The sequence below is a fragment of the Sciurus vulgaris genome (genome assembly GCF_902686455.1).
Source record: "Sciurus vulgaris genome assembly, chromosome: 5".
NCBI classification, from domain to species: domain Eukaryota; kingdom Metazoa; phylum Chordata; class Mammalia; order Rodentia; family Sciuridae; genus Sciurus; species Sciurus vulgaris.
In genome coordinates this window covers 166,036,100-166,064,005 of record NC_136465.1, presented here as the reverse complement: position 1 = coordinate 166,064,005, position 27,906 = coordinate 166,036,100, and the positions used below count along the sequence as shown (strand labels likewise).

At 35.0% G+C, this 27,906-nt stretch overlaps 1 protein-coding gene across 9 annotated transcripts in view; it reads right to left on the bottom strand.

Annotated features, from left to right (window-relative positions):
- Nucleotides 1-27,906, bottom strand: part of RIC8B (RIC8 guanine nucleotide exchange factor B) — a 108,754-nt gene that overhangs the window by 55,321 nt on the left and 25,527 nt on the right. For 8 of the 9 annotated variants that reach the window (XR_013764296.1, XR_013764297.1, XR_013764298.1 and 5 more), the window contains 2 exons: nucleotides 13,544-14,152; nucleotides 4,209-4,303 (listed from right to left, as the gene is read on the bottom strand). Coding sequence is in view for 5 of the 9 variants with exons in the window: in XM_079143096.1 (XP_078999222.1) it covers nucleotides 4,209-4,303; nucleotides 13,544-14,152 (704 nt within the window). In the remaining 4 variants the exon portion in view is untranslated. Of the gene's footprint in view, nucleotides 1-4,208; nucleotides 4,304-13,543; nucleotides 14,153-20,708; nucleotides 22,288-27,906 lie in introns of those variants that run through there. The other variant, XM_079143100.1, reaches the window with a different exon arrangement.

Here is a 27,906-nt window from a genome sequence, read left to right as displayed (position 1 = left end):
GTGGTATATATCTGCAATGTTATCCAGTCTTAAAAAGAAAGAAAAGGCAGACATTATGTTACAACATTAATGAATCTCAACGATGTTATTCTAAATGAAAAAAGCCAGTCACCAAAATACAAATCTTGTATGATTTGTAGTGAGGTCCCTAGAGCAGCCAAATCCACAAAGGCAGAAAACAGAATGGTGTTACCAGGGGCGAGGGAAAGGGAGGTATGGAGAAGCTATTGTTTAACAGGTACAGAGTTTCAGTTTTAGAAGATGAAAACTTGTAGAAGTGAATGGTGGTGATGGCTGCACAACACTGTATTTAATATTACTGAACTGTATGCTTAAACATTGTTAAGATGGCAAATTTTATAAGGGTAAAACACAATTTTTAAAAACTGGAAAGAGAAAGTCTGCCATGTTTAAGACATAATGTTTAGCATTGTAATGAGTCAGGTGCTGAACTGTCCCATTGGTATGTGAGACAAAATGAATTAGTTTAAGCAAGTAATAAGGAAAACAACAAAAAGCTTTGTAGATGCTAATGTACTCAGGTGACTAAAAGAGACTACATTGAAAGCCTAAAATAAATTAAATCAGATCTGGTCTTCTCTCCTTTCCAATGTATATGCCATTCCCTTCTCCCCACTTGCCTCCAAAATAAAACAAAACCACATCCCACACAATTTTGGGGGCTAAGCATTCATTCATAAGCTCATTAATTATGGACAGAAGTGCTGAAAATACTTTCAAACAGTAGAGATGAAACAAAATTAGAATGTCTTTTTATGTATCAAAAAATATCAGTTGGATAGTATCACCAACTGTCTTGTTATCATAAGCATAGACAAAAGGAAATGAAATGGAACAAACAGAACAACTAACTAAAATGTTGATTAGTGGAAATGAAGGTCAAGGTCTGCTGTCTTTGTGAGCTCATTTTATCTCTATGTCCATGTCCTCTTGATTAATCTGGAAACAAAACAAAAACAAAAACAAAACAAAACAAAACAAAATCCCAGCACTGTCTTATACAGGCAACATGACAGAAAAAGTTGCCAGGCTTTTTAGTCACTCTTCTGCAGCACCTTTATAGGTTTCTGACATGCTTGTGTCACTGAACATATCTGGCTTCAGAAAAAATTAAGAATAATGGAAAATGAATTTCTTTACATGATTGCAGGATAAATATGTTCCTAAACAAAATGTCATGATCCAAAAACTATTTTCTTTTTATCATTTTTTAAATAAATAACTTTCAAAAAAAGATCCAGAACTGAATATTAGATCTAAGAGCCAATACTCTTACTTTAAAAGCAGTTAAAAAAAAAAAGCAATATGGCTGCGGTGGCAGCAGCTCCTGTTACTAAGAGCTTACTCAGGGACAGGGAGAGGGTGCTTTATGAACTTCTCACTTAATCATCATCACAACCCTTTGGGTTTGACAGCGCATGACCACACACTAGTCTGTCTATGATTACCCATGCATTACATTTTTCTTTGAAACTGTCACACACACAAAAAAATAATTAAGTACAAACTAAGGAAATAACTAATGAATGGGAATGAGAGATGACTTTGAAATATTCTTACTTTTTTGAAAAATTTTAAGCATTACCTATGTACACTAGCAAGCATGTGCATACAAACACACAGAGAAATTATTTTCAGGGTTGCTATATTGGAGCAGATTTTAATAGATTTATAATTCTAGTAAGTTCCTAAAATAGCTCCTGTGGTTAGAGCAGTTTTTTCTGTATTTAAGTGGATTAACCTAAAGTCATTACTGCTCAAAATGATACTAATCACTTTAATTCTGATTAAAGGGACATGTAGGAACATTATAGACAAACAGCTAAGTCAGCAGCAACCTCAATCTTTTTAGGAAAGCCTTTGAGAAATATTCATAATCTTGTCTGTGGCTCTTATTTACAGCAAAGTCTAGATTTTTTTTTATCAAGCCAACTTTTAAGATAAAGGCATATTTAAAGAAAAAAGGAAATACACAAAGAAAAATAAAGAAATCTGATTACTTTTTAAAAAATTTGATTTTAGGGGTGGGGGATATAGCTGAGGGCTGAAGTGTTTACCTAGCATGTACAAGGCCCTGGGTTTGATCCCTCTAACTGTAAAAACAACAAAAAATTTGATTAAAAAAAAAATCATCTATGGAGTTATCTTCTCTTTTGACAAATACTGTGTTGTTATTAGATATTAAATTCATTTACAGAGAATTCCTTAGCAATATATTTATAACTAGCATAATAAATTACTGTCAAAATTCTTTCTCCTCACAGCCTTGTATAACTACTTAACTTATATGTGATTTCCAAAAAAAAAAATCTATTTATCGAGCTTGTAAGTCAATTTTCTTTTAGTTTTAGTGTTTAGATTTCTATTATTTTATGAGTATGAAAAAAATTACAGTGGGTAAAAATGCTTAATAAGATAATTTTAGGATATGATTTGTTGTAGTTAACCTGATTATTTAAATTTTTTTTTTTTTTTTTTTGGGTACGGTGGATTGAAACCAGGAGTGCTCTTACCATGGAGCCATGTTTCTCGTTTCTGAGCCCTGTTGTTTTGGAAACATGGTCTCACTAAGTTACCTAGAGCCTCGCTAAGTTGCTGAGGTGGACCCCAAACTTAAGATTCTCCTGCCTCGGCCTTCTGAGTTGCTGGGTAAATAGATGTGCACCACCAAACCCAGCAACCTAATTAATTTTTAAGGGCACAATATCAAGAAAATTAAAAGAATGATCTATAACTATAGAAAAAATATGCTTCTTAATCATGAAAAAAAACCAATCTTTTGAAAGCTCATAGAGCAGAGACTAAAGATAATATACCTAGAAACTCAGTGCAACGTCAAATAAGATACTGACAAACATAACTAAAATAATATGGACTGAAAAGTAACAAGGGTAAGTTTTATTTGTACTCTGGTTGTTTCTATGAAGTTTTTAATTAAGCCATATTTGAAAAATAAAATTTTAAGTGCTCAAAAGTAGAGAAAAAATTTTAAGTGTTCAAAAGAGGAACCTCATGTTAATTTCTTCAGTTAATTCCAAAGCTGTTTATTTGGAGACCTGAATTTATCTGAATCGTTTAAATTACCATTTGTTAAAAAAAAGTAAGTATTAAAAAACAATACCATTCACATTCTTAAAGAATAAAGCACAAGGAGTCTTATGATGAAGTCAGAAGTCTTGTTACTATAAATCTGATCGAGAATAGAAAGTAAGAAAACTAGAAAATGCATTAATTCTGATTCAGTTTCTCTAAGAGAAAACACACACACACATATATTATTCCCAGTGCTGGAGATGGAACACAGACCTTGTGCGTGCTAGGAAAGTACTCTACCACTGAGCTATATTCCCAGTCCCAGAGAATAATAAATTTTAACATCAGTCTATTAATAGTTCTAACAGACAAACCACAAAATTTTAACTACCTTTAATATATTTTATACTAGACACTGTGATTCTATTCTTATAAAATTATTTTTAAAATTATCATTGCTTAAATATACAATATATAAGAGCATTTATCTCTTAAAATGAAATTAATGGAAGTAATACTCAAGTGTGGTAATTAAAAGCAGGTCAAATCCTAGCTCTTTTGCTTAGTATGACTGTCATCTTGGAGAAAATAATAGCTTGATCTCTCTATGCTTCTGTTTCCTCCTTTATTCAAAGGTGAAAATAGTAATACCTAACTCATAAGGTTGGTGTGATGATTAAAAGTAGTCAATCTATGTGTGTGTGTGTGTGTGTGTGTGTGTGTGTGTGTGTGTGTGTGTTGTGTGTGTGGTTCTGGGGACTAAACCTAGGGTCTGACAAATGCTAGGTCAGTGCTCTACCACTGAGCTACATCCTGATCTCAAAAGTTAATCTTTATATAAAACAGCACTCAGAACAATTCATAGACAAGAAAGTGTCAATAACTGTATGATGTTATTATTATTGGTTGTTCTGGATTTTACGGTGGAATACAACAAAATGTCAAATTCTTTCTCTTGCTGGAACTCAATATAATGAAATCAAAGAAGACTGAATGAAAATTTCTCATCATGAAGTGGTTATAATTTCTGACCTACCAGTTACCTGATTTACTATAACATTTTCATTTTCTTGTGCTTAAAATGATTAAACTGAGATATATAAAAAAAAACAAGATCTAAGGATATTCTTCATTGAGATATCAATGTTACCCACCTGTGCAACTCTTCTGTTTTGTCTTCAGTTGGACCTACGATTAGTAAACAATGGCGAAGGACAGCTGCCATGACACGGAACTGATGAGAGTCACTCTGTGGTTAAAAAAAAAAGGAGAGTAAAAATTGGGGGATCAATGCCTTAATGGAGAAGTTGGGTGCATTACTATAACACCTGTTTCCCCAAACATTCTTATACTATACAGGGAGCAGCAGGATATTCTAGGAAGAATTCCCAAGGCAATACTAAGTAAATAGTCACTATCTTATATTAGCAACTCCAGCCACTTCCAGAAATGGCTGACACCAGTTATATTCTGATCTAGCTACTCTGCTCTACCTTTGCTGAAGATTCAATTCCACTTGTTTTATTTTTATTTTTTCCATTTTCAGAAAGTCAAGATTCTTTCATTCTATGGTGTACTGCTCCAATTTACTAATCATTATAAAGGTTCAAATTGGAAGTTATTTTAGGAGTTGGCTGTACATCCTCAATAAAAATGTCTCATGTCTTAACTTCCAAAAATAATCCATCAACTTCATTTTGATCAATCCTCTTAATATCCCATTTCCTACAAAACTACCAGAAAGTGAGAAAAAACAAGTGATCTGAGTTTATCTCCTCCTACTTTGCCAACAACACTCCTTGGCAATGGTATTAAAGAGACAATCATCTGCATCAAGGTCTTATTTCTTAAGTAATTAAGATGACACAGGAAATTAGAGATAATTAAGATAGAGATCCTGGATATGCCATACTTCAGGAAAGCTCTAATCACTTGAAAAGCTATTAAAAATTTCAAAAATTTCTTAGCATAAAATTGATTTCAAGTCCATTTATATATGAAATATAAATCATATATATATGTTATGATCATATATATACACTATATATACATGTGTGCGCATATATAATATATATACAATATATAATATTATATATATATATATATAATATTATATATATATATAATATTATATATATATATATATATATATAATACACACACACACACACACAGCCCTTTTAGGAAGATGTCTCTCATCTAGCAAATAGGGTATACTTTCATTATTCATGTGAATGATAATATTTTAAACACATGTATATTTGTAAGAGATGAAGACCTCAGTGGTATTAATAGAAAAAGCACTGGATTTGGAGTCAGGAGCCTAGGTTATGACCTAAAACAAATCATATAGCTTCCTGAACCTCAGTTTCATGCAAGAGGTTGTTAGGATTAAACTAAATGCCATGCATAAAAGTACTTTAAAACTTACAATAAAATACACAACGGTGAGGGGGAAGCAGTCAAAGGGTGAGGCTGTGAAGAGCTAAAACAAGTGATAAAGAAACAACTGTGTGGGCAGGAGGAGAGGGAAAAGGGAAAGAGGGACCAGTGGAATGCCAGAGGCATGGCTCATCATCCATCCCCCAAGGCCTGAGTGAAAACTCTCTCATATGTAAATACACTTTCACTTACTACAAATTACATAAAGTACACTCAGACTCAGGCCAAACTCAACCATTACTTAACTCTTAATAAGATCAAATTTTCCTTGATTTTGAAAACTAACTGGAGAATCTACTTCCTTTTATTCAAGATATAACACTCTTTCTCTTCTCATGCGGATGGTGACAGGTCTCCTGCAAAACTATTCATTTTGGTCTTTCTGTTACTTGCGACTGCAAAGCAAATCCTACTTTCCATTGCATTTCCTCCTCTTCTAGTTTTTAGTAACACCTATCCCCAAGTTACGCTTTCTGTCTGTGATGCTCTCTTTTACCCTAAATTTACTAAGTTCTCTCCATCTCTCTACTCAAAAAACCTTCTGAAATGACCAGACTGTTTGCCTCTGCTCTTTATACTGCTGATTCCTTTTCATCCTCCAGGTCTCAGCTAAAACATCTTCTTAGAGAAGCCCCTTCTCTGATCACCTGACCTAAGTAGATTCCTTCGTGATTCTCTATCTGAAGATTTCTTTTCATGAAATCATAATTTGTAACTTCACATTTGTTTACTTACTCAAAAATCCTTGTTTTCTCCACTAATTTATTACCCTCATGAAGATGATGGCATCCCTTTAATAAGTGATCAACAGTTTTTAATGTAAATGTTGTATAATATGAAAAACAGAAAAGTGACCAAATTATAAGCGTGTGGCTAGATAACTTCTCACAAAATGAGCACATTCATACCAGCATCATTCAAAGTCAAGATTAAAAGCCCCAGAATTCTCCTCACACTCCCTCCAAATGACAATCCTCTGCTCCTGAAAGGTAATCCTAACTTCTAATATCACAGGTTAGTGTTGTCACTGAACTTTGTATGAACGAAGCCATAGCATATGTGACTGTGAGAGTCACCTGTGTTGTTGTATGTAGTTAGTTTTCTCTTCCCCATTGCCTGAGAGCAGTGCTATTCCAAGTGTGGTGCTGGTCCATGCCTGTCTGTCACTGATCTGAAATGTCATGAATACAGAAGGTACTGTGGGAATATTTATAAACTTTCTGAGCAGTTGGACATGTATGTAATACTGGATCATACAAGACTTTCATTCTGATAGGGAAAAAATCTGGTCCCCCACCACAGATGGGGTCAGAAAGCACTGCTATATGGTGTTCCAGTGTACGAATGTATTATCATTTATTCATCCATCCTACTCTTCATAGACACTTGGATTATTTATTGTTTGGGGGTATTCTGACGAGTGCTGCAATGAATATACTTTTTACATGTCATCTGGAATGCACTGGATATACACCCAGGAGAGGGTCACTGAGTCACAGGGAACACACATACATCAAGCTTTAGAAAGTACGGCCAGTGTTTTAAGTGTTTTTACCTACACTTCTAATGGTTTCTCTCTAGCTGCACTGATATAGATGTAGTCAGCCTCTTTAACTTTAGTCATTCTCATGGATATGTTGGTTTTTTTTGTTTTTAATTTGCATTTTCATGATGACTAATAAAATTAAGCATCTATGTTTATTGTGTGTCTCATGTTTATTGGTCATATGGTGTGCCTTTTTTTTGAAAGTTCCTATTTAAGTCTTTTGCCTATTTTTCTGTTAGTTTGACTGATTTATTTTTATGGATTTGTAAAACTTTCTAATATTCTGAATATTTTATTGCACATATGTGCTGCAAATATCTTGCCCCACTTAGTGGACTGCCATTTTCCTTTCTTCTTTTAAGGTACTTATTTTAATGAAGGATAATATTTTCCTTCAGATATGATCCATATTTTATCCCATCTTCTTTGGAAATCTTTGCTTATTTAAGAAATGTTTGACCACGCATGATGGTACATGCCTATAACCCCAGCAACTCAGGAGGCTGAGGCAGGAGGATCACAAGTTCAAGGCCAGCCTCGGTAACTTAGCAGGACTCTGCCTCAAAAATTTTAAAATAATAAAATAAAAATGGCTAGGGATGTAGCTTAGTGGTAGAACACCCCTAGGTTCAATCTCCAGTACTGCATAAAAAAGAAAGATCTAACTTATTTGAGATAAAGTCACAACAATAAACTTTTAAAAGCCTTATTATTTTATCCTGTATATTTAGGTCTCTTATCTAACTCAAATTCTCTTTTGGGGTTATGGTATAAGGTAAGGATTCAAATCCATTTTTTCTATACAACTGATCCAGCACTATTTATGAAAAACCCTGTTGTACTTCCACATCACCATATGTAACATAAACCTACATATGTGTAGGTTTACTTCTAGATTTTTCTTCTATTCCATCAATATCTCAATAAATAATTGTTAAAGCAATGCTATCATTTAAGAAGTCTTACTTAACAAAGGTTATTGTGGACACTATTTCCACTGTTGATTACTCTGCTGTGTGACTTTTCTTAATTTTCTAATCTTTGGTGTCCTCATCTGTCAAATGGAGTTAATAATGGTCCTCACAAGAACGCCGGAAGGACTGAATGATTTGCTCTTTATAAAACATTATATAATCACAGCTTATACAACTATTTTCTTTAAGTTTCATGATTTAGTTTTGACATCTTTAGGATATCAATATTCTCTCCTTTGAAATGATACCACTCTCAAAGGCTGAGAAGGGGAAAAATCCCTAATTTTCTAAAGGGCAAAGGAAAAGAAAGTAGGTTTCGTTTATAGTAGAAATTAAAATCAGATAATGTTAAAAGCAGGATATAAATTAGTAAATTCTTTGGGATCTCTTCACAAAGCTTTTGCTTCTTAATTATAGTTTCTATTACTATATTCTATTACTATTGCTTTTTTCCCCCTCCTTTGCAAACTGTGGAAGATTTCACTTTATTTGGGAAAAATATTCATTTTCTCCTACCTTTTCATTCAAACTTTAACTTGTTTAATCAATGCCTGAGAAAAAGCCCAAAGATCCAGAATATATAGCCTTTGAAGTCGCTGTACACTGCTGAAGTGATTATTATTTTTAAACATAGAAATTATAGAAAATAATCTATAATGTTATAAACAACTTCTTTTATTTTGAATGTTTCCTCCAAAATTCATATTGAAATCTAGTTTTTCTTTAACCGTACTGGGTGGTGGGATCTTTAAGAAATGTTTGGGTCACAAGGGCTCTGCCTTTATGAATGGTTTAATGCTATTATCATGGGAGTGGGTTAAGATAAATTCTGGTGAGTTACAGCACCCTTACATGTTCACATGTTCTCATGCACACATATGCATGCTCTTTCACTATATGATGCCTTATCAAGAAAGCCCTCACCAGTTATGACCCCTTAATCTTGAACTTTACAGACTCCAAAGCCATGAGCAAAATAAACCTCTATTATTCATAAATTGTCAGACTGTAGTATTCTGTGATAGCAACAGAAAACGTACCATGACAGAACCATAGAGCCATTTGTGAGGATTTTTTTTTGGGGGGGGGAGAGGGGAGGTGCAGATAATTGGAAACTGAACCCAGGTGCACTTTGCCACTGAGCTATATCTCCAGCTCTTTTCATTTTTTATTTTGAGATGGGGATTTAAGTTGCTGAGGCTGACCTCCAATTTGTGATCCTCCTGCCTCAACCTCCAGTGTTGTACAGGTGTGCACCATGACATCTGGCTCCACCTGTGTTTATATGTATTACAATTTCCGTACTAGAATTTTATTGCCTTGAAGACAGTGATGTTTTACCTTGCATTTTGTGTGCCTAACATAGAAGGTGGCACAAACTGGATACTTAATAAATGTTTGTTGAAAAACTTATTCAACAAGAAAATACTACACAGCCTCAAGCTTTATTTTTAAGTAACATCCTATCCTTTTCTAATTTTCCTTCAAAGTCTCTAAAATAATCATGGAGCTAACCTCTTTATTACAGTGTGACATTCTCAAGTAACTTTTGTGGGCACTCACTGTTTTATCTCATTCAAATAGCATCTTTTGACTCCTCCAATAGATGTATTTCTGTTTGTACTTAGTTTCTGGCTAAGCTTGCTGGTCCTTGTACTTTCTTATTACATTGCATTGATACTTAGGAAGCACCAGAGAGGGAAATGTGTACTACATAAAGGACCCTTAGATTCACATGCTCTCCTCTACCAACTTAGGAAAGCTTAGGAAAATGCTAAAGCAGGAAGCAGACAAGACTATTTGAATTAACTTTTCTACAGCTAACTTTATGTCCTGCAAAAGGAATCATTCAACCTTTTCAAATATACTACCTCTTGGAAAGGGAAAGAGAGGAAGACAAGAAGTAGGGAGGGAGGGAGACACTGGACCCACATGTGGAAATAAGGCCAGCCGTATTTCCCATGGAAAGAAATCCCCAAATTAATCTGCTGATGGTATCAACAGGCAGTCAGGAATTTAAAATGAGGCCTGAATCTGAAATGAACAAATGGCACTCATTTGCTAAACCTTACAAAAAAATCTAGTCTTTCAATTCCGTTTTTCGTGAACTATAAATGAAAGCAGTCATAAAAATACTTGCTAAAACAGTTAAAACCAAAACCAAATTCTGAATTTTCCTGTAATTGTCAAGATGGCAATTGTGAAACAGGCTTAAAAAAAAAAAAAAAAAACCTATAGAAGTGAAATGCTTAGCATCTGAAAAGGTATACTAAGCACCCTTCTTTTGAAGGTCAGTTGGGAGCAATATATCAAGCAAAAAACCTGAAAAATTTGAAATGCTCTCGCCCATCAATTTCAGGTTATGTACTAGAACTTTACAACGACAAAATTTACTACATTAATATTTAAAATAGCAAGTAATTATGATTTAATGTTTCCAATAGAGTATTTGTCAAAGATTGAAAAATCCTTATGAAGGAATATTCATAAATATTTTTATATTTACACATAATAGTATTCTTTATATTCACAAGTATTTGAGTTCTTTCATGAGGATTCATCATCTTTAACAAACAGGAGTTAGAAAGTGGTTGTCAAAGTTTAGTTTTTTTGCAGAACCCTTTTTTATCCTTCAAAATGAAATCTTAATTACAACCTAAATTTAAACAACAGCAATAGCAACAACAAAGGTGCTATTTTAAAGTGGAGCTGGGGAACCTGGGACATCACCCACTCACCCAGAGAGGATACTCCTAGGAACCTCCTGGCTTCAAGAAACACATTTTGAAAACTCATACTCTGTGTGTGTGTGTGTGTGTGTGTAGTGCTGGGGATCAAACCCAGGGTCTCGCCCTTGCCAGGCAAGCGCTCCTCCACTGAGTTACATCCCCAGCCTTGAAAACCAGTTACTAGTCTTCAGGAACATCTGTTATGAAACAAAGATGAAAATAATAAAATGACTGCATTTTGTGTGTGTATATGTGAGTATATAGAGGAATATACAGACAGAAGTACATATTTCTATTTGTATATTATATAATGGAGAATGGTTGGAAAGATACACATCAAAATGCAATTGGTGCTTCTTTTATGAGGGATGAGTTTTCTGATAGTTTATATTTTCTTGCTTCTATGTCCTTTTCCTAGATCCTCTACAATGAGCCTGCATTATTTTCCTAAGAAAGAAAATAACATTAGTTATTTTTAAAGTTGGACTCTTTTGATTAAGTTTTTCATATTCCTTTATTTTAGTTGGTCTTTTCAAGTATTAACAAGTATTTGGGTGCTTGCTCAATTAGAGTAAAACACTGTTCATCTGGCAAATTAAGGAGACACTGAAACCCAGGTAAAAAAACTCTTGGTAGCAAGTCTTTCTGCACTCTGATTAGAGGTTTCTTTGAACTAAGATGTGAGCACCTCACTAAAAACTACTCTGTTTTGGTTTCTGTGGTCTTTTGATACACTGCTCAATTTCTAGGACCCATTCACCCCTCTATTCTTCAGATGGCTGAATAATTCTGAATCTTCAGAGTTTCAGAGTCTTTTCTTACTCTATATTATGTATTGTCAATCACTGCACTGTTTCTCCCTTAGCATTTAACACAATTAAAAATTTTTTTTTACTGACTTATCACCTGTTTCACTCACAAAATGGAGGTTCCATGAACAATGCCTGTTGTTTGCCAATACATTATATAAAGCCCAGTGTAATGTCTAATGATTATCCATAAATATTCGTTGAGTGACTAAATGATAAAATATTTGCTAAGAGCTGAATTTGGAGACTCATGCAGACATTCTTTTCTAAATGGGTTGGCAAGGATCCTATTTTCATTCCTGTTTATATTTCTGAAAACTTCAACAACAGCCAAGGGTCATGCTGACTATGCACATTTCATAATGGCTGTATCAATTGATCCAGGACTCCTAAGAGGTAGTAGGAGGTCTGGATACCTAATCTAGGAATACTGGTCCTTTATCAGCAGCAGATTCTTTTGTTTTGGAGAACCAACATTCTATAACACAGAATGAGTATCTGCTACTTCAACATTTCCTAAAGCTCCTTCCAGTTCCTCTGTTACTTATAACTGAAACACACTAATGAGGGTGAATCTCAATTTACTAATTTTTATTACAAGTCATCCCACACATATACCGATGTGCAGTCCCCTGAATTATAAACTGTTTTTGTCAGGAATCTGAACAGTGTGAGGTGCTATTTTAGGTATAACTTAAATAAAAGGGGCTCCAACAATGGCAAACCAACAGTCTCAGAGTAGGTCTTGCAACTAAATGGAGAACTTAAAAACACAAAAACAAACAGTGTAAGAAAAATAACCATAGAAGGTACCAAATAAGCATAGAGACATAACATTTCAAATACTTCCAAATATTTGGTTTCAAAGCATAAATGGAGCATGTGGGCTTTCCACATCTTTTCCTGCCAACTCTCAGGAAAAACTGACCATACTACAGTCATCTAAAACAGCTGTTAGGACTGATCTTCAAATATTTGGTTTCAAAATACAGACCTATTTGCACTTTAAAACTCATGCCTGCATACTCTCACTATAGTACTGCATCGAGATAATCCTTTTAAAGTAGTTTGCTGGCAAACACAGATCTTTATTCATGGATGAGAACTATTTCAAAAATGGATACAGCAAAATGCTAACCTAAATCCTAAAGTCAATTGGCTCTCTTTTTTTAGGGCAGAGACTAAATTTCACTAGTCATGTAAGGTTAAAGAGAGAGAAAATGTGAAATGTCTGGATCTTAGAAGAAAGGAAGAGTATATGTCCCCTTTACTTAAAATTGTTGATTTCCTTAAACTAAGTTTTGTTGTTAGCATATTGTTCTTGTGTGTATTCAAATATAAACTACCAAATCTGCCTCACTTTGGTTTGCTTAGAAATAAGTGGTTTAAAATAACCTTTCTCACACTCTGGTGTAATTATGCTTTTTTTCTAGCAGTGTGTACAAGCATGGATATCTCTAGTTTGTAGTTTTTTATTTATGATAGTTATTTAACACTATATAGTAACACCTAGGAGACCAGCTAAAGGGTATACATACATATAACATTTTTTGTTCTTCTAAGCAGACATTAATGACTGATCAGTTTTAATTGGCTGGCATTACCATAGCTTTTAAGATGACAGCCATCAAAAATATCTATACCTTTATTAACCACCTTGTTTTATTTCCTTTCAAATCTTATTGTTTAAATCTTGGTCCTGTAAAAGACACTCTGAATAAAAGACAGTAATAGTACAAGTCAGAAAACTATATTTGGCATCTTACAGGACAGTAGTCCATCTTCACCCTATTCTTCCTATAAATATTACACAAATGGAAAGAGTAAGAGTCATGGTTAAGAAATGCATCACAGTTCATACAACTGATTCACAGAGGAACTGGGAACTTTTGCCATTTTCGAACTGAACACTCTTTCCTTGCAGGCAGCTATAAGAACAACCCAGACAATTAAATTCCAGGTAGGTAAGAATACCATTCTCAACCTTACCTCTTTATGCACCTTCCAACTGTCTACTGTCACATTGAAGAGAGCTTTGAGGGCCTCAATGGCACAGTCTGTCTCCTGAGGTGAGAGAGGAGGTCCATTATGATCTATGGCCGATTCATACTCATCGGTCCACTTGATGCTAAAGGCACTTTCCAAGATCTGGGTTAGCAGCGGTAGTCCCTGGAGCTCATAGCGCAATTGTGACCTGATGTCAGTGTGCAAAAGTGACAGGAGAAAGAGCAAGCGCAAGTCAAAGCACTTAATGTCATTGATAAATTTTCGGTCCTTGCACTTTCTCAAGAGGTTACAGAGCTTTGCAGCAAGATTAAGTTCCAGGCTGAGCTGCTGTGCCATCTGACTGTTGAACACAATGTTACATAGACACTTTAATGATTCCACAATAACTGGGAACTCTGACACCTTCTCCAAAGAATCATCCGACTCATTTAGCTTGGCTAGTCTCAGCAATATCTGCATGTTTTCCTTAGTTGTTACAGGAACTAAAATCTTTTTGTCTCTGGAGAGAATGCGGAGTACTTCCAGGCAGGACACTTGACATGTTGTTGGGACGTCTTTTACAAGGACTTTAAATATGCCTTCACAGAGTTTCTGAAAAACAAGAGAAAGTATGCAAGTCATTTTTTGATTCAAATGATTTAAAACAGAATATGCGATTTCTTAGTACACCCTGGTCATACAACTATGGAAATACTGATTTTTAAAATGTATTTCCATTTTACATACTAATTTTAAATGTATTCCCTACCAACGTATTTAATAGCAGTTAAGTATTAGGGCAAGTGTTTATTTTTTATAAATCACAAAATATTAGAACTTAAAGAGAGCTTATATTTGGTGTACTTCTTTTACTTTACAGATATGGAAGTTGAGCCCCAGAAAGGGTAACTGCAATGGAGCAAAGTGAACTAGCTCTATAGTAAGAGCTAGAGTATGCATTTTTCTACCTTCTAAGTCCATTATTTTTTTCTACAAATCACTTATTGTATTTTAAAATGACTAATTTCAAATGTCTTAGACAGCTTTGGATTTTTAACAACAGACTAAACAGTTATCAGGGTTGAAGGCAATCAGTCTAAATCATAGTTTTTCCCTCTTCAGAAATAAAGATTAATGGTCAAGAACTGGTTCCCAATTGCCCATAATACATGCTCTTTTTGGTAAAATAACTGAGGGAAACATGCATTTCTGCCAAGGTTTAGTTGTGCTATTTCTTTTAAATTTATAGCTCCATGCAGTCATCCCAAGTGTTCCTCTTCTTTAGCAAAAATCTCATCAAATGACCCAGAGAAGAATTTTTGCGGGACAAACTGATAAAAGTTATTCTAAATGTGGGTTTCCAAAGAGGATTCAGCTAGCATACATTATGTCTTGAACCAACTGCAAAAAAAAAGTGACTCCTCCATGCAGACTAACTGCAAAAAAGGGTTCCCTCTAGATGGCAAATTATGAAAAAGTCCCTCTTCCTCTGGGTAGTCCTATGCAAGGACATGTTGTTTGGGAAGCTCCGAGTAGAAAGAATCTTAACTCTCCTTTGTTCTCTTGGTGTAGGCTGTAGATTGTGTGAAAATTATTTATATCATTGTCAAATTTAAAAACTACTGATCATTCCCTCCAAATTCAATGTCAGCTTTCTCTTACCCTTATATGTAGACCAAGCAAGTATATTCATTTCATTGCTAGATATTTCTGTACTCTCTTACATTTTATAAAAACAACAATGACCAGGACCAGTATAAGATATTAACTTATCATCAGGACTTGAACTCTTGAGAAAAGAGGCTACCTGGGTCAAACATGATCTTGGCAGGAATTCCAGGCTGTGTGCAACTTCTCAGCACATCCTGGTCACACAGCTATGGAAATGCTAAATTTTTTTTTTTTTTTTTTTTTTTTTTTGGTGAAGCGGATACTGGGGATTGAATTCAGAGGGACACTTGGTCACTGAAACACATCCCCAAATCTATTTTGTATTTTACTTAGAGACAGGGTCTCACTGAGTTGCTTAATGCCTCACTTTTGCTGAGGCTGGTTTTGAACTCGGGATTCTCTTGCCTCAGCCTCTGGAGCCGCTGAGATTACAGGCATGGCCATTGTGCCACTAATTTTAAATGTAAATAGGTTCTCTAAATAGAGATGAAAAGGATCCTTACCCAACAAACTAAAAAAATTTCATAACAATGTCAACTTTATCTTGCCATACCTATTAACTAGAAGGGACCTTCTTTTAGTGTTTTGATGTCATTGTTAAGGCAGGTTTTTTTTTGCTTTTGTACTGGGACTGAACCCAAGGTGCTTTACCACTGAACTATATCCCCAGTTCTTTTTACTTTTTGATTTTGAGACAAAATCTTGCCAAGTTGCTGAAGCTGGCTTCCCATCTCAGCCTCCTGAGATGCTAGGATTACAAATGTGCACCACTATGCCTGGGAAGAATACCCAAAGGACTTAAAATCAGCATGCTACAATGATGCAGTTACACCAATGTTTATAGAAGCTCAATTCACAATGACTAAGCTGAGGAACCAACCTAGGTGCCCTTCAACAGATGATGAACGGATAAAGAAAATGTGGTACATATACACGATAGACTATTACTCAGCCATAAAGAATGAAATTATGGCATTTGCCAGTAAATGGATGGAACTAGATACTAAGTGAAATAACCCAGTCCCAAAAAAACCAAAGGCTGAATGTTCTCTCCTATATGTGGATGCTAACACACAATAAGCTGTGGATGGGGATAAAAATTCATTCTATTAGACAAAGGGGAATGAAGGGAAGGGAGGAGGAAGGGGAATAGTAAAGACAGTGGAATGAATTGGACCTAACTTTCCTATGTTCATATAGGAATATACGACCAGTGAAATTCCTCATCATGTACAATCACAAGAGTGGGATCCTAATTAGAGTAAGTTGTACTTCATATGTATGTATAATATGTCAAAATACACTCTAGTGTTATGTATATCTAAAAAGAACAAATAAAGTCTTCAACCCCAAATAAATAAATAAATAAATAAAATTTAAAAAGCACAGCTTTAGAAGTGGGAAACCCTTTTTGCAGCTAGTCTGCCTGAAGGGGTCACCTTTTTCAATTGGTTTCAGTCATAATAAACGCTTGCTGAACTCTCTTTGGAATCCCATGGTTGGAATAACTTGTCAGCTTTCAATATGACTGTTAGGTAGATTATTGCTATAATATCTCTTGAGAAGTAGTAACACTTTTTGGACAATGACTCTTTTTTTTGTTGTATTACAACTTTTTAAAAAAGAAAAAAAACACATCAAATGTTTTATATATTTATATATTTAATAACACATTCCCTGCCTTACTCAATACAATAATTTCTATTCAAAGAATAGTATAATAAACAAATTAATAAACCATCTACCACATTTGGATGAATCAAAAAGAGCTGGGCTTTGTATGTGTACAAAAGAACACACTGGACAAAAGTACTGAAGGAGCAGCATTCTTCATGACTCCATCTAAGTGCAGACCCTACTTCCATGTTTCAAAGGTGTTCTTGTATTTGCCCTACCAATATTTTTTAAAGCTTTTTCATTATTGTTGCTATTGTTGTTTGGGGTTTTAATTTTGTGGGTTTTTTTTTTCTTCTTTTGCAGTGCTGGAAGCTGAATTCAGGGTCTCATGCATGTCAGGCAAGTGTACTCTACCAATGAGTTACACCCCCTGTCAATTCAAATATTTTTTAAGTTGACTTTTTTCTTCCTGAAATGCACCCTGCTCTCCTCAAATATCTTCCATAGCTCCCTGTTCCCCACAGAACAGAGCTGAAGTGAATCTACTGTCTCCTTTCATGCTGCTGTGTCCTGTCACATGCATCTCTCTTTTCTTCTACAGGTTTTCTGAACTGACCATAATATGTCCTGAGATTTTCTCCCACTGTTCCTTCAGCATGGCATGCCCTACCACCATGTTCACCTATTAGGATCCTACTCATTTTTTAAGGCTTAGTTTGAGGGCTCTCAACCCACTCTCTTCTTTGCTCTATTTCTGTCTGTACCTCCCACAAGCACTTGTTTTTGCCTTTTATAGAATAAGCTATAAAATGTCACACTCCTCCAGGATCCTTAAAAACAAAAGCCATGTTTTAACTGCATCCCAGAGGTTGGCCTATGTGTAAGATCTAAGTGCAAAATAACGTGAACTCCTAAAGATGACCTGCACTGAAGTTTACCACCTTCCCAAAAATGACTCTTTTACTCTTTCCCTCCACCAGCTACCATTCACCATTAAACCTTCTCTTCCTCTTTTTGCAAGTACAATTAACCATCATTATATTATATTGAGGTGGAAAACTTTTCTTTTAACTTTCAAAGTACGTGCTATTTATGTAAACTTGTTTTTAACTGTTCAACTGATTTTTTTCAATCTGAAAATAATTTGGGTCTTAGATAATGACAGGAATACAACTTTATCCACTAAAGTTAATGGAAATATTCTGTGACTTAATAACTTCACTTCAGAGATTAGGTTTTCAGGAATGACATAAAGTCATAAGTTAAGGATCAGAAATGCTTATAAAATATAATAAGAAAGTGTCTTGGTCAGATGCAGTGGTACAACCTGTAATCCCAACTACTTAAGAAGCTGAGGCAGTAGGGTCATAAGTTCAAGGCCAGCCTTGAATTTAACAAGACTTGTCTCAAAATAAAAATTAAAAAGGGCTGTGGATGTAGCTCAGTAGCGGACATCACTGGGTTCAATCCATTGTATCATGAAAAAAAGAAAGAAAAAAGTCCTTTTAGGGATACGAATAGAAGTCAAATAATGTTTGCAGATCATTTGATACTATACTTGGAAGATCCAAAGCATTTGACCAGAAAACTCTAGAGCTAATTAATTTAGCCAAGTAGCAATATACTAAATCATCATACAAAAATCAACAGCTTTTCTATATACCAACAATCAATCTGCTGAAAAGAAATAAGGAAAACAATTCCATTCACAATAGCCTAACAAACAAACAAAAGAACCACCTAAGAATAAATCTAGCCAAGAAAATATAAGACCTCTACAATGAAAATTATGGAACACTGAAGAAAGAAATTGAAGAAGATACTAGAAGACAGAAAGACCTCCCATGTTCATGGATAGGCAGACTTAATATTTCAAAATAGCCATATCACCAAAACTAATCTAAAAAGTCAATGCAATTCCCACAAAAATAGCAAGGACATTCTTCACAGAACTAGAACAGTTCCAAACTTCATATGGAAGAATAAAAGACCCAGAATAGTCACAACAACTATAAGCACAAGGAGCAATGCTGGAGGCATCACAATACCCACTTTTAAATTATACTACAGAGCTATATTAACAAAAACAGCATGGTGCTGGCATAAAAATGGACACAAAGACCAATGGAATAGAATAAAAGAAACAGAAACAAACCCACAGCAAAGATACAATCATGTGATCCTTGATAAAGATGTCAAAAACACACACTATAGAAAAGGCAGCCTTTTTAACAAATGGTGCTAGAAAAACTGGATATCCATATGTAGAGGAATGAAACTAGATCCCTATCTCTTGCCCTGCACAAAAATCAACTCAAAGACCTAGGAATTAGACCAGAAATTTTACAACTTATAGAAGAAAACAGGGTCGATACTCGAACATAAAGGCACAATCAATTATTTCCTCAATAGGATTCCTAAAACTCAGGAAATAATTACCAAGAACAGCAAAGGAACAAAAGCATGAAGAGAGAGCCTACAGTGTGGGAAAAGTCTTTGCCAGCTACTCTTCTGACATAAGATTAATATCCAGAATATATAAAGACTAAAAAAACTTACCACCAAATAAATAAAACAAATAACCCAAACAATAGGCAAATGAATGAAACAGACATTTTTCAAAAGAAGAAATACAAATGACCAACAAATACACTAAAAAAATGTTCAACATCTTCAGCAATCAGAGAAATGCAAATAAAAACAACAATGTGAGGGTAGGGGAAGGAGGAGGTAAAGGAAAAAGGGGGGAATTGTGACCTGAAATCAAATTCTACACATGTAGATTTTGTTTGGAACCCAACTACTATGTATAACTGTAAAGCTCTAATAAAAAAAAGAACGAAACAAAACAAAACAAAAACACTACACAGCGATTTCATCTCACCCCATTAGAATGAAAATCATCAAGAATACAAACATTGATAAATGCTGGTGAGGATGTGGGGAGAAAGAAACACTTATACACTGTTGGTGGGATTGTAAATTAGCACAACCATCAAGGAAATTAATAAGGAGGTTCCTTAAAAGGCTAGGCATGGAACCACCATATGATCCAGCTATACCACTCCTCAGTATTTATCTAAAAGAATTAAAGTCAGGCTGGGGAGATAGCTCAGTCGGTAGAGTGCTTGCCTTGCAAGCACAAGGCCCTGGGTTTGATCCCCAGCCCCGCAAAAAAAAAAAAAAAAAGAAACAAAAAAACAAAAGAATTAAAGTCAGCCTACTATAGCAATGCTTACAGCAGTGCAACTCAAACAACCAGCCTAGGTAACCATAAACAACTGAATAAATAACGAAAATATGGTGCAATGGAGTTTTATATAGCCATAAAGAAAAATGAAATTTTGTCATTTGCAGGAAAATAGATGGAATTTGAGAGCATTACGTTAAGTGAAATAAGCCCAACTCAGAAAGTCAATCATCATGTTTTCTCTCATATGTGGAAGTTAGAGAAAAATAAAGAAAAAAAAGTGAGACTTCATGAAAACAGAGGGAAGACCAGCAGGAGTAGAAGGGGACCAGGGGGAGGGAGGAGAGAAGGGAAATGGGAGGCATTAGGGATGAGATTGATCATATTATGTTATGTGCATGTATGAATATGTCACAATCCTACTATTATGTATAATTATACACCAATAAAAATTAATAAAAAAGAATAAAAAGCTCTTTATAAATGTCCATTAGCCTTGTTAAGCTATGGTTATTTCTATAACCAGAAATATAAGACCTAGCAGCCAAAACTTATAAAGAAAACATCCCAAGCAGTTTCCCAGTGCCAGTACCAGGGGTTGCCAAAAAACATTTTCAGCAGTTTGTGCCTGATCTGAAACCCTGCAGTAGACTATGGTAATTCTCAAACTTCAGCATGAATCATACTTACCTAAAGGGCTCATCACACAGACTATTCCGCCTCACCCCGTTTCTGATTCAGTAGGTATGGGGTGAGACTGCAGAACTGGAACTTTAAACATGTTTTCAGTTGATGTTGCTGTTGGTAGTGATCCAGAAGGTACACTGAGAACGACTGTATTATGGTTAGCAACAGACTAACGAGGGTAACTGACCAAATGTATAATAGAAAGATGGGCACAGGAAAGTAGGCAAAGTTGAAGGCTATTAGCACAAACACCTAACTTTTTCACTGCCCTGTGCTGAAGATGTACAAGGGTGGCAGGGATCCGTCTGGCCACAATGCTGTTTTCAAATGTTGAAAGCTACTAGAAACATGAAGCACATTATTTGTTAAAGGTTGGTCCTGGGCTTAAAATGTATTCATCCTACCAGAGCCCCGAGAACAAAAACAGCGTGAAAATTAAGAGTGGTGGTTCTGGGTTCAAATTGCTTACATTCAATCTTGGCTCTTATACTTATTAATAGTATAACATTGGCAAGTTACTTAGTTTCTCTGGGCCTCATTAACTATAAGAATCAAATGAAATCACACACATACAGCATTTAGGACAGTGCCCTGCATGCGATGAATGTTCAGTACAGGTTATCTTATATATATATTATATATAAAGTCCTCAGCTTGGCATTTAAGATCCCTTAATGACCTCTTTTTTCCAGTTTCCTTCATTCGTACTATTCCTAATCAAACCATCCTCTAGCTACTTACCTTTCCAAACTACTCACATTGAACTCTTTGCTTTCTTATCCCTTCCTTCTACATGCATCAGTCCTTTTCCTTCTCTGCTTACATAAGTTTCAAACATTCTCCAAACCTAAGCCTAAAATCTACTTTCAATATAAAGTTTTCCCTAACCACTTCAGTCCCCAACATTCTTCCTTTCCAAGAAATATCCAAACCACAATTTGCAGCAATCATTTTAGGCTTAGCACATCTGTCCTGTTGATTTTCTTCCTGAATTTGCTTCAACTACTAAAAGCTCTCAAAGTAGAAAGGACATCTCTTTTTATGAAAGAAATGTATTATAGTGGCTTTTGAATCAGAAAGACTTGGGTTTAATACCTGGCTTTGTGTGTCTTTTGGTTTTTGCCAGTTATATGGTTTAGACACATTATTTAACTTCTCTGAGCCTCAGTGTCCCCTTTGTAAAATGGAAGTAATATCCACATCTCATAGTACTGTTATGAAATAGACTCTGGGACATCATAAGTAGTCTTTTTTTATCTATTCTAATTAGTTATACATGACAGTAGAATGCACATCATACATAAACAGAGTGTAACTTCTTATTCTTCTGGTTGTACATGATGTAGACTCACACAAGTCATGCAGTCATACATGCACACAGGATAATACTATCTGATTCATTCTTCTGTCCTTCCTCCCCAGATACTCCCATAAATAATCTTTAATGGTGACTTTTATTATGTTTTATTACTTCATAGTCTTTACAGTCCCTAGCAGAGCAACTAGCACTTCCAAAAATAGGTTAAGAAGTTCTCCAAATCTCAAGCATTGGTAGATGTCTATTAATACTACCTTGATGCTTCTTTATAAGAAGGAAAGAAAGTAGCAGAAGAGACTGTTCTTGTGATTATATTAGTAGAGTGATTTGCCCCACTGGATAAAAAAGCCTTTATACACAGGCAACAGAAGTTATGTACCTTCATATAAAGTTCTTTTTTTCTGAAGAGTTTAAATTATTTAAATACATGTTCTTTATAAATTTTATAAATATAAAATTAATAAAATGCTTACAGAAAACAGAAACAATGTTCACAATTATTCTAGCTGTTATATTTTATGAATGACAGAAGGCCTTATTCTTCTTCAACCTACTTGATTTTCAGTAACACAGATACTACTTATACATAGTTTTCATCATCATGTGCATATAATTTTGCTTCCTGATTTTTCAACTCAACATAAGCATTTTTTCATATTACTACAGAGTCCTCATAAAGTATTAAATAAGATTCCTGCTTTCAAAAAGTCTTTAGCATGAAATGCAGCAAAGTTTAGAAAGAACAACAGATTGGCATCAGAAGGCTTGGCTTCTCAATTTCAGTTTTTGTTTATGTGCTTTGCAGTTTACAGTTAACTTTTATACATGCTTATTATATATTCTTATTCAACCTAAGAAATGCTTATTGAACACTACATAATTCCTACAAAGATTAAGTGTATAAAGACATTTAATTAAGGAGGCCAGCACTCAATCCAGATCATCTGATTCCAATGTAAATTCCACTGTAAATCAATGATAGCACCATGGCTGTCTCTCACTTATTGTGATCTTGAGCATGTCACTTTATTAGGTATCTTTTTCCCTCTGTATCACTAAAGCAAAATGCTCTCTAAGACAACCTTCTTCCAGCTTCATAATGGCAGGTTTTCATCAAGAATCTAGAATCAGCTTTGATTTTAGCTACGAAACAAGCAAAACAGACTGAAGAATATGATCTACCGTGGTTTATAAACTGTCTTAAGAGGTGATTTCTAAAAATAATAAAAAGTTAGAAGTCACATTTAAAAAAATTTTTCAATCACGTAATTTTTAAATATATTTTAGTTGTACATAGACACAATACCTTTATTTTTATGTGATGCTGAGAATCAAACCCAGTGCCTCACACATGCTAGGCGAGCACTCTGCCACTGAGCCACAACCCCAGCCCAGAAGTCAAATTTTATACATAGAGAAAAATGACTACTTAAAAGACTGACATCACAGTCAACTCTACTTTGGTAACCCAAAAGAGGTTTTTAGAAAACACTTTGGAGACAAGTGAGATTAGTGCCAGTTCACACACTATTACTAGAAATGTTGTGATAGGTACATAAGTTTGCATAGGTATAAAATATTAGGGGTATACATTTTGAAATCTTTCAAATTTGACTTTGACATCTAAGAATGTGATTTTTTTAAAGTTATTAACTTACAGTATAGAAGTACTGCTCTACTACAAATTGGGGGAAAATGAACAAACAAAAAACCTTGGTCCTTTATCACAAATCATTTGAGAAGCACTATTCTACATGATGTATTTAATTCTTCTTTTCTTTAAATGTGTAACAAAGGTAGTAAAATTTAGTTCCTGGAATAACAAATAATGTGAAGCTTCATAAATGTTCTTATCTAAGAGTGTGTGGCATTGTGGTAGAAACTGAAGTTGTTCACCAATAAAACCTACTCTCCCCTTCTTATGTATGTAGTAACAAAACTGTGGCATGTCCATGGCTGCCTAGCTACTACACCACATTCCCCAGTTGTTCTTCACAGACATAGGACTAAGCTCTTGCCAACAGAATGTATATGGACTTGCTCAATGCCATTTCCAAGACTGGGTCTCTAAGACGGTGGGTGTGACTTCTCTAATTCCCTGTCCCCTTCTACAGCCTAGAACCTAAAAATGGCAGTCCAGTCCAGGACAATGCTCAGATGGTGAAACATAACTTGACAACTTGGAAGGAAACTAAACTTCCTTGAAAAAATTAATGGAGCACAGTCATTCACCTACCTGGATAACCACCTCAAACCTGTTACCTGGAAAGGTAATATACGCTTATATTCCTTAAACCACTTCTATTTTGTTCCTTTTTTTTTTTTTTTTTTTTTGGTAACAGGGATTGAACCTAAGGGCACTTAACCACTGAGTCGCATTCCCAGCCCTTTTCATTTTTTGTTTTGAGGCACAGTCTCATTAGGTTGCTTACACTCTCACTATGGTTGCTGAGGCTGGCTTCAAACCTGAGATCTTTCAGCTTCCTGAGCCACTAGGATTACAGGTGTGTGCCACCACACCCATCTATATTTTGTTCCTTCTTAAATTGTTGGTCCCTCTGTCAAAAAAACTCAGCTTTAACCTAAATAGAATGCATGTAAATTTGAAACATGGTAGCTTATCAATGCTCCACACAGAAGCTCTTGTGCTATCATTCCATAAATAACAAATGTTATATTTTACTCAACAACTAAGCAACTGCTCTATTAATACCAGGAGGTAGGTCAACTCAGGCCAATTGTGTCATACTGGTTTCTATATTCATTTGTTCATCTAGTTATCCATCAGTCGTGAATTATACAAGTGTCTAGTTTATAAATCCAAGGCAGTGTGGACAATGATAAACTACTAAGGAATTTAAAATCAAGTGAAGAATTACAAAGAAACTCAAGTTCTGGATAGATCTTGGTGGGAAATTCCTCAGCCCTATCATTACTGACACTCTGAATTGGAAAATATTTGTTTGAGGAGGATGTTCTGTGTAATGTGGGGCCTTATTAGTACCTTTAGCCTCTGCCCATTAGATGCCAGTAATGCTCCACCACTACCACCACTACCATTTTTGGTTCTGTAGACAACCAAAAATGTCTACAGAAATTGCCAAATATTTCCTGAAGAGCAAAATCAATTTATCTTACTGAGAAACACTGAACTAAACATAAAATACTATAATACAAATCTGAGACACCATAATTAAATCTTATGTAAGGGAACCAGACCAATCCAGACAAAAGCTGCCTTTGGAAGCAATATCTAAAGTGATACCTGAAACACACATGCTCACTTTCCATTCAGCCATCCAACAAGTATGTTCAGTATTGAAGGTACTGTGCTAGGTGATGGCTGTATAGTGGTAAACAAAGACATAATTCTGGGGTTTTGGAGATCATAGTCTAATTGAGAAAATAGGTAATAAATGAATGAAAAGAATATAATTAAAATGTTACTAAATATTACAAAGGATATGAACAGGATGTTTTAACTGGATAAAGAATCAACTTTAGATAGAGTGATATTTAAGCCAAGTTCTGATAGTGAGAAGCAGCTAAATGTGCAAAGAAAAAAGCAAAATGGGCTGAGCCCGGTGTGTTTAAGGTCCTGAAAGCCAGGCAGGTGATCCTAGAGGTAGACTACTGTGAGATAAAATTGAGGTAAGCAGGAACCAGATTATGGGGAGTCTTATAGGCTATTGTAAGGAGATTAGACTTCACTTCAACTGCGACGAGTTTATAATAAAAAGTCAAAACAAAAAAAATTGCCCTGGTTAAAGGGGAGCAAACACAGCTTCAAATATGGTATCAGTGGAGAAAAAGAAACGTGGGGTCACTTGCTCCAAATTTAGAGGAAAGATCAACAAGAATTTCTATTTATGAGTGGAGAAGATTTCTGGCTTATTCAACATATAGCCATTTATTAAGAAGGGAAGGTTAGGGAAAGAACAGATTTAGGGAAAATTCTGTAAGGTGACATTAAGTTTTAAATGTTTATAGAAGTGTCAAGTAGGATACTGAATATATATGAGCTGTGAGCAGTCAATGGGGTCATGCTTTCTAGAATGAATTAAGGGCATTTAATTTATGAATGGATTAGATTGCCTAGAGAAAAATATAGACAGAAGAGGAAGACTTATGAGCCATGAAAAATGCCAACATAGACAAAGATGATTAAGAAATATCAGCAACAGAAAATTTAGGGTTTGGAAGACCACAGAGGACAAAGTATTTTATGAACACAGTGATCAACCATTTCAAACGCAGATGAAAGATCAAAAGGCATAAGGATCTGGCAATACTAGATTACAATGACCTTAATAAAAAAAGTTTCTGAAGAGTACTGGGAGGTGAGAAAGTGGAGAGGTAGATCCCTTTCAAACATAAAGGAAACAGAGAAAAAGGATGGTAATAAGGAATATAAAAGCTGGATGCAGTGGTATATGGCTATAATTCCAGCTACTAAGGATGCTAAGGCAGAGGATCTTAAAAAAAAAAAAAAAAAAAAAAAAAGGGACTATAAAGTTAAGAGCAGCTGTCTTTTTTCTTTTAAAGAGAGGATATGTTAGTCTATGTCTGTATCATAAGAATTTTTTTTTTTTTTTTTGGGTGCTGAGGATCGAACCCAGGGCCTTGTGCTTACAAAGCAAGCACTCTACCAACTGAGCTATCTCCCCAGCCCCCATAAGAATAATTTGTATTTAATCTTGAGGAAAATGAGGAACTTCTTGCAGTGTATTAAGTAGGGGAATGTCATTAGATTTGTACTTTGGGAATTATCACTCTGATGTTAATGTGGAAAACAGATAAGCAAAGGAGGAAGGACCAGAAGCAGGAAAACCAGTTAAGAGATTATTGCAGTAGCCCCAGTAAGAAATAATGGATGTTTAAACTGAGGTAATGGAAATAGAATTGGGCAAGTGGAGAAAAAAAGAGATTTTAAGGAAGTAGAAACGACTGAATGCTTGGTCAAGGTTGAAGAAGAGGCAAGGAATCTCTCAGGTCCCTGGCCTGGATAACTGGTTAATGGTGATGTCATTCATTCCTGAGATAGGGGACTTAATTCCTAAAGCTGGCAGGAAAAAAAAAAGTTGTCTTGTAGACATTTCTCCTTAATCGTTCCCCCATAGATACCTCAAATAAAATATATCCAAACTCATTAACTAGGAAGAGGTCAGATTCCTTATAACTTAACTTTCTAAAATTCATATTTAACTACTTGTCACAATGTCCTTGATCCAGGCACAATAACTTACTCATTAATAATTGTGTGCATTTCTATGCTTTTTCTCATGTTGCTCCCTTTACTCAGAAATTTTCCCTACTCTTGACTTTCCTAAATTATTTCTATCTTCAAAAGAAAGGCCACCTTTTTCACCATCCCCCAGCAGGAAGTATTCTCTTCCAGTTCTAAATGCAGAGTACTTAATCTCTACTACTGTTATAGAACTTAACACTTCTGACCTTGAATTATATTTATGGAGACTATGGAGACTTACCTCTTACCAACTTTCCAGGGACAGGATTTGTCTAATATATTTGGTACAAAGATAGTGTCGAATATGCTGAAAACTCACACATGTATATACCAAGTGTGACATCTTGAAAGCACTGCTTCTCACAGAACATTAAGTCCAATATTCATAGGTCATTGAGGTTCTTCTGCATTTAATTCCTAGTTATCACTTACTTTTTATTTAATTTGTTCTTTTTAGATATATGCTGCCACTTACTTTAGATGTATGACTGAATAAATTGCTCAGCTTCTTTAAATTCCTTATTTGTAAAATGGGTATAATAGCATCTACTTCATAGAGTTGTCGAGGAATTTAAAAAGATGATGTATATGTGTTTCCCCAAAATTAAAGTCAATAAGTATTACTTATTACTGTA